Genomic DNA, 7332 nt, shown 5'->3' on the forward strand with positions numbered 1-7332 from the left:
AGTATTTCTTCATTTATTAATTTGATTAAAAACACAGAATAAATTAAAAATAAATGAGAAAAAATACAGAATAAATGTTAGAGTTACATGTAATGGTGTTTGTTAGCCAAAACAGAACAAATTAAAAGGATAAATGATATTTATACAACCACTTTGTGACAATTTTTTGACAACTTCCTCTATCATACTCACATTATCATCTTATTCTCTCTCTTCTTTTTTCTCTCTCTATTGTTTTTTAACCAATGAAAAGAGAGAAAAAAAAGTTGTCATCAAAAGTTGTATGAAATGGTTGTTCAAATATCACTACTCAATTAAAAGAATATCATAAAATACATTATATAGATACTTTTACTCTAAAAGCTAACAAAAGTACACATTTCATTTATAATATAAAGCAAAATCATTTCTCATCACTTGAATGCATCATTCATCTTGTAGTTTTGCAAGTACCTTGCTACTATGATGAAACATTTTCCGGTCATAATTCAAAGTTAAATTGCAGTAACATTCCGTAAGTTGTAATAAGCAAATTATAAAGGGGTATGGGGAGAAGAAGAATAGTATGAGTATCCTTCCAAAATTTTGAAATCCTTTTAACCTGAAAATTTTAATATCATGCACTTCCTGCCCTGTCAGTCAACGTCTAACTAGCAAGTTAAAAGCAATATCCATACATCACTCTGACTTTTTACATCAATATCACAAAGAACATCAGTGACATACTAAAATTATCAAGTGTAGGGCTGGGCTTTTACTCTACTAAAAGCTGCACAGCCAATCAGCACAGAACGGGTCGAAGCTCACAGAAATGTTGGTTGAAATTTGAGATGTAAAGCCCAAACAAAATATCAAGTGTAGGGAAGTAGAGGGTTGTGGTCACAACAAGGACCTGCCACTGTGGTACACTATTTACTTCCTATATTTACAAAGAAACTTGACCAGTTGCTGTAATTTTGGGATACGAAAGTTATGGCCACCAATTATAAAACAAGCTTCTAATAACTGCTTGTGAAATTCACATCACTGTACATTTGTCTTTAGATCTCGCATCAGGCTTGGGAGATGAAGGTGGATTCCTTCCTGTGCTCCTTGGCGCCTGCAAATAGCATTTACTGAGAAATTTCTAAAAACTTGAACTTCAAATATAAAGAGAGGTAGTAGAGTGGTCAAAACCAATGATTTTATATATCATATGATCTGGTATCTTCTACCTAATCATAAAGATTTCACTAACTTAAAACACGATCTCAATGGTTCTCATGAGAGACCAACAGATAACAGGGATGCATATAAATCCAAAACATTGCAGATAATGAACAGTCGAAAAATACAAAAACAAAAAATTAAGGTTGCAAAACAATTTTTACCTGGGGACCTGTGACCAGTCTGGAGGTGCCACTAACAGATGGTGTTTGTTGAGTCTGTCGTGGTGGCTGTTGCTCAAACTCTTGTTGTTGCAAGGCTATTGCTAATTGAAGATCAGAACTGTCACAATTACCAAAAAGATTCATTGTTACTAAACCATTTTGAAAAGATAAAACCATAACTGAAGTTAAAGTCAACAATAATAGTAGCTTGTAGTTTAAATGTTTGGACTTATTTTTTATGGGAATATATTTTTACCCAAAGTTAGCTCATCCAAGCGCACTGATATCATCAAGGATGCTTATCAGGTGAATAACATTTTTTCTTAAGGAGGGCAATTATTTTTTTTGTAAATGTGCTAATAGCAAATTCAGAAACTCAACTTGATATCTAAGCCTGCCTGCGTTGCACTCTCTATGCTGGCAAGATAGTCCTGAAACATGTCAAGTTAACTTTATATCAATGAAAATTTGTTTTCAAGATTAGATATTTACATATTTTAGGGAAAGAAAATACGTACAGCAGTGTTGGTCATGACATTATTCTCATCCCAGGTGGTGTTATTTTCAAGGCTTTCTACCTTGAATTCCTTGAAATTACCAGTCATAAACAATGTATCACCATTGACCTGAAAGATGAGAACATCAAAAACTTGAATGTCTTCAATCTAGTTTAATATTACACAAAGGCAAGATGTTTTATTTAGACACTCGCACGCAGAATTTACTCAATGATTAAAAAAAAACTCAAAATCACGTGTAAGAGCTATCCAAGAAGCTCAAATCACCAAGCATGCAAACTTCAAATTTTCAGAACATTTAACTGAGTAAAACAACATCTTAATTACAAACTCCCGCCAGATTCAAAATAGAAAGGAAAGAGAAGAAAATAATAACATTTTAAGATCATATAAGTTAAAAAAGTCTGGAGACTAGAGTAATCATGTTTTACCTCATTCAGTTTTTCCCAAACCAGATCAGGCTGATTTATGTAGCCTTGGTCTGTAGCTAGAAGATAGAGCTCACCCTCAAACTGTGAATAGAGAATAAATTTAGGATTGAAAAGAAACGGACTTGATTAGTTTGCTAGCAAAAGCACCAGAATGCCATCAGGAGGAGAATACGAAAACCAAATCCCCATAGTATTCTTATCAGCATATTTGTGTCACAAATATTATCAACTTTAACAAAATTGATTAGTTTGCTAGCAAAGAATTTGTTGGGGGTAGTTGATACTTGATATCATTTTCATTAATCCAAATGATAAAAATGAGATGTTGGAGCTCACCTTAAACATGGTGCTGAAATGATTGTTTCGGAAAAAAACACATAACTCACGCTCTTTAAGACCAGCTTGAAGACAGAAAAGCCTACAAAAACATTGAAGGTTTATATTATTTAAAGTGAAATTCTTGAGCCAGTGAAGAATAGTATATAAATCAGGGAATTAGTTCAAGAAATTTTGACCAACAAGACAATAGGTCAACATACCCGTAAAATGTCAACTGACTGGCATTATTCCTCAAAAAACTCTTGACCAGTTCTCCTAAGACCAATAAAAAACAAATATATCTTCTATTATCAAGATAATAATCAATGCTTTTCTAAGAAAATAATATTCCAAACATATCTAATCTATTTACAAGATATAGCACCACTGACCTTGTTCTGGAGTAATTTCTTCCTTAGCTCTTGGATCAAGGGCATCTAAGGTGCTTTTGTCGGCTTGTTCCTGAAGAACCGCCTCCCCTTCATAAACAGGTTCACGATTCTCAAAATTTCCAGTTTTTGTATCCAACACACATTCCTCTCCTTCATACATGGGCTCACTCCCATCAACAGTTGAAGGAAATGCTTCTGAAGCATCAGTTTGATGAAATCTTATAACAGAAGAATCCGAATCTGTATGGCTTGCAGATAAGCATGGCACTCCTGTTGCATCAAGTCCTTGAGACTCATCTGAAGTTTTATGATCTATAGATCTAAGAGAGGATTGATTGTGAACTTTTTCATCCCCCATAGTGGCATCTGCACAGCTCTCAAAAACAGAAACAGAATATTTTTCAGGAGAATGGATGACTGCACTCTTATTCTGAACCAATGCATCAAGTTTATGCTTCTCAACCACATCATTTTGCTCAGTAGATTTTTCAGGCTCCATAGAAGCTGATTGATGGAAGCCACTTACGGCATCATTCTTTAAGAACGGATTAGCTGCTTCCTCCAATGTAGATGTAGAAGATGTATGTTCATTGTAGTCTTTGCTAGAAGCAGTGGAATCATCAGGTATGAAGGTTTCTGATTCATGAAAGTCATTGCTTTCTTTACCAGTGTTCTTTCCCAAGTCAACTCCAGAATCCACGGTTACAGCCTGATTGTCACACATATTTTCGTCCATATCAAAAGAAACTTCTCCCCCATTACCATTTGCATGTCCCACAACAGGATCACTAATTAAATCTATAGAATCAACTTCGGACATCTTCAAGGCTCTCAACAGCTCTTCTTCTTCTTCAAGATCGCCTTTTCTTGGTGCCTGATCAGAAACAGAACACGGAGAATCATCAAAAGACCTGGTTTTAGAAAGACTGGGAGAAGGCACTCCAAGAGCAGCAGTTGTTGCAGCAACAAAATCAACACAATCTTCTTCTTCCGGATTATTTTTTGGTAGGGTTTCAATGTTCTGTGTTTCAAGAGCAACAAGCTCTCCCATAAGGGCATTATAGGACTTCGATCCAATTGCAGTTGCAGTATCACGATCCTGGTTCACAAGCACATGAAGATTTGGTTATGAAACAAACACATCATCAAATAATAAATAAACCCTTCATGATTGAAGGAAAACAAAGATAACATTTTGGTGACCAATGAGGTGATCATTCAAAAGATCACTCGGTCATTTAAAATTTACAGCGAACAATGAGTCTTACGAACCAATTGATCGAAACATAAAGAAATCACCAAAACCAATACAGAAGGAGGCCAGATTAATTTACGGTATCACACAAAGAGGCCACTGACACATCATTCATAATTTTCAAGAAACTAGCTCAGTTTGCAGACAGATACATAAATCCTATCAATATAAGAAAATGACTCTTATCAAATGTAACGACTCATTTATAGACCATTCTGAAATCAAATCCTACCTAGCAACATCAAAATGGATGCAGTACAGAAGCATGAAATGACTAAAAGAGAGGTGTGTTATCACTTTGCCTATGACCAAGAGGTTGCTAATCCAAAATTCTGGAATTCACTGAAAGCACATGACTGTCAACAGACCAACATTGATGAGCAAACAATTATCGCATGTCATTTTACACACAGGATTTTTAGGGCACATTAGAACTTGTGTGAAAATTGGCAAGGGAGCAATCTTATAGAATTTCTCTAATTCATACGAAAACATGGATGATATAGATCTAATTAATTAGGATTGATGGTAGACAAATCACCTGCTGATCAACTATCCAGCCATGATACAAAGGAATGTCCAGCAAATCAAATATGGCACACTCTGGAGTGAATTCAAAATCATCTATTCTGCAATTGATACGTAACTTTGGTCAGAACTTCAAAATTAATGATGGATGCATATATCTGACAAATAAATAAATGACCCTGACCTCGTAAATTTTAGATTTACATCAATTCCAGTGGCAAGCCTAGGGAGCAAATCAATTGCATCGGCAATGTTCTGTTGTTGATTTTCAACATAGCCTGCATCTTTGTTCTGTAAGACAAAAAAAAAAAAAAAAATTGTCAGACAAACTTACATTGCAAAATAGTGACGTTACCAATGATAACAAACCCAATTCTTACATTCACATTACTATTTGAATCAAGCAATCGCTCAGCAACCAATGAAAGCAACTTCTCCTGTGAGACTTCACCAATATCCGCGCTCAAACCTTCTAACTGGTTTCGTAGCAGAAGAACGTTACCTGCAACAATGCAATATAGACAGTGAGATGCAAAATAAAACAAATATTGCAATTAACCCTCCAAAGTGAAAAAATTTAGAGCATCTGCTTGTTACCGATGCTATAAAAAAAATTTGAAAAATATATAAAGCAAATTAGGAACTTAAGAGACTATTGACCAGAAAAGGAAAAAAAAACGTATAAAAAGATATCTTCATTTGTCAATTCATCTGATAAGAGATACCTCACTAGATACGAAAAGGAGAATAGTAACTGGTGAGAAAAAATCATGGGAGAATGATAAGATAACACTAATCATTAAAGATTACATGGAGTTTATATTTTTTGAGTCATCTAGTGGGATAAGGCTTGGTTGTTGTTTGTTGTTGTATCTAGAAAATTTCCTTGGTAGTAATGTTGTCAATTGCAGAAAATAGTGGTTTGTTCAAATTCCGATACGCTACAGTGCTATAGCACCACTATTTGACAATTCTTAGTGCTAAATAGTGTATCACGCAATGATAGCGGTTTCTTCAAATTCCACTACGCTATAGCCGCTATTTGACAACACTGCTTCGTATTAATTAATATTAAGCGTTTCGGCAATAGCCCCAAAATACTTATCGATGGATCATTGCTATAGATAATATGCATCACGTGTCAACTAATAAGTTCAAAATAGGAGACGACAGTTCCGTTCAAGATACATGAACAGAACGATAAACTTTGGTATCATGAATCAAACAAACACTCAAATTGTGAATAACAACAAACAAAGTATATCGTGTAAAATTAGCACTTTATCATTTCCTAATATGCTAATGAAAATTTAGGAATAAGGCGCGGTGTTTGTCATACATTTTCAAGATACATTTCAAGAAAACAAAATAGCAACGAATGTGTGGCATTGACATACAAAAAAAAAAAAGATATTAGGATTAAAAAAGAAAGAAAGCCTAAAAACAAAACGAAACTCGCAGAATTAAGCTGGTAGATTCAATACAATTACAGGTAAGGTACGGATGAATTGAGTAATAATGCATGTTAATCATAAATTAATTAGAAATTGAAAAAGAATACGAAATGAAATTGTATATGATCATGCAATCGAATATCCCTAACCTAATAAGAAACAGTATTAAATAGAGTGTGATTAATTACGAAGCGAATAAATTAGAAATTGAATTGAATAAGGATAAAGAAAGAGGAAACCCTAACAGATAGCGAGAAGAGGACAAGGTCCATTATCGTTTTGAAGGACGATCGGAGTGGTGCGACCAAGAAACTGAATGATTTTGGTTTTGTGGAGAAAGTCTTTGATGATTGGTGAAGAAAGTTGTTGTTCTTGTTGAAGTTGATGTTGAAGATCGTGATGTTGAGGAGGAGGAGGAGGTTCGTTCGTTGGAGAAGATGAAGATGATGATGATGCCACCATGTCCATGGTGATGTGCACGTTCTTGAGAAAGGAGAGAAATTAAAGGGATTTATTAGAAATGAAATGAAAAGAGTGTGACCAATTAGGAAAAAGAAAATCCAATATTTGTTATTATGCGGAGTAAAGTAGTATCAATTCAATTGTTACGGAATGAATGAATGAAATGTGAATGGAATCCGCGTGTTGTGAAGTTTCTTTGATTGTTCCGCCTCTACTCTACTCAGATGCGATGCAATGTCAAACAACCCCCCCTCTCATTATTATTTCTTCAATTTCATCTGTGGTTACATCATTAGCAATAGCATCACCTTTGGGCGTGTGCTTGTTTTTTCCTTTGCTGCCTAAGTTACCTGTTTTTTTATTTCTTCATTCTACATACACAAATAAGAATTGACTCTTAAAATAATATTCGTATTATATAGTAAGTGATAATTTTTATTTTAAAAATGATAATATTTTGAAAATAAAATTATTTATCAAGATAAATCTAACATTTTTTATGATACAATTTTGTCTTTACATATTAGTAGAAAAAATATGGTTAAAATAAGTTATGTGAAAAGGACAACTTGTCACAAACTATGTCACTTAATATGAATATATG

General features: G+C 34.1%; 1 protein-coding gene across 1 annotated transcript; it reads right to left on the reverse strand.

Annotated features, from left to right (window-relative positions):
- Positions 1 to 566: 566 nt before the first annotated feature.
- LOC11437518 (ubiquitin carboxyl-terminal hydrolase MINDY-1) lies at positions 567 to 7007 on the reverse strand. Its single transcript, XM_003611126.4, has 12 exons — positions 6512 to 7007; positions 5193 to 5314; positions 4997 to 5103; positions 4826 to 4913; positions 3030 to 4128; positions 2859 to 2913; positions 2656 to 2737; positions 2320 to 2400; positions 1889 to 1996; positions 1752 to 1801; positions 1371 to 1488; positions 567 to 1099 (listed from the first exon to the last, which is right to left on the reverse strand). The coding sequence occupies exons 1-12, from the start codon at positions 6732 to 6734 to the stop codon at positions 1019 to 1021; spliced, it is 2214 nt and encodes a 737-aa protein (XP_003611174.1). The 5' UTR covers positions 6735 to 7007; the 3' UTR covers positions 567 to 1018.
- Positions 7008 to 7332: the final 325 nt, after the last annotated feature.

This window comes from Medicago truncatula, chromosome 5, assembly GCF_003473485.1.
Source record: "Medicago truncatula cultivar Jemalong A17 chromosome 5, MtrunA17r5.0-ANR, whole genome shotgun sequence".
Taxonomy (NCBI): domain Eukaryota; kingdom Viridiplantae; phylum Streptophyta; class Magnoliopsida; order Fabales; family Fabaceae; genus Medicago; species Medicago truncatula.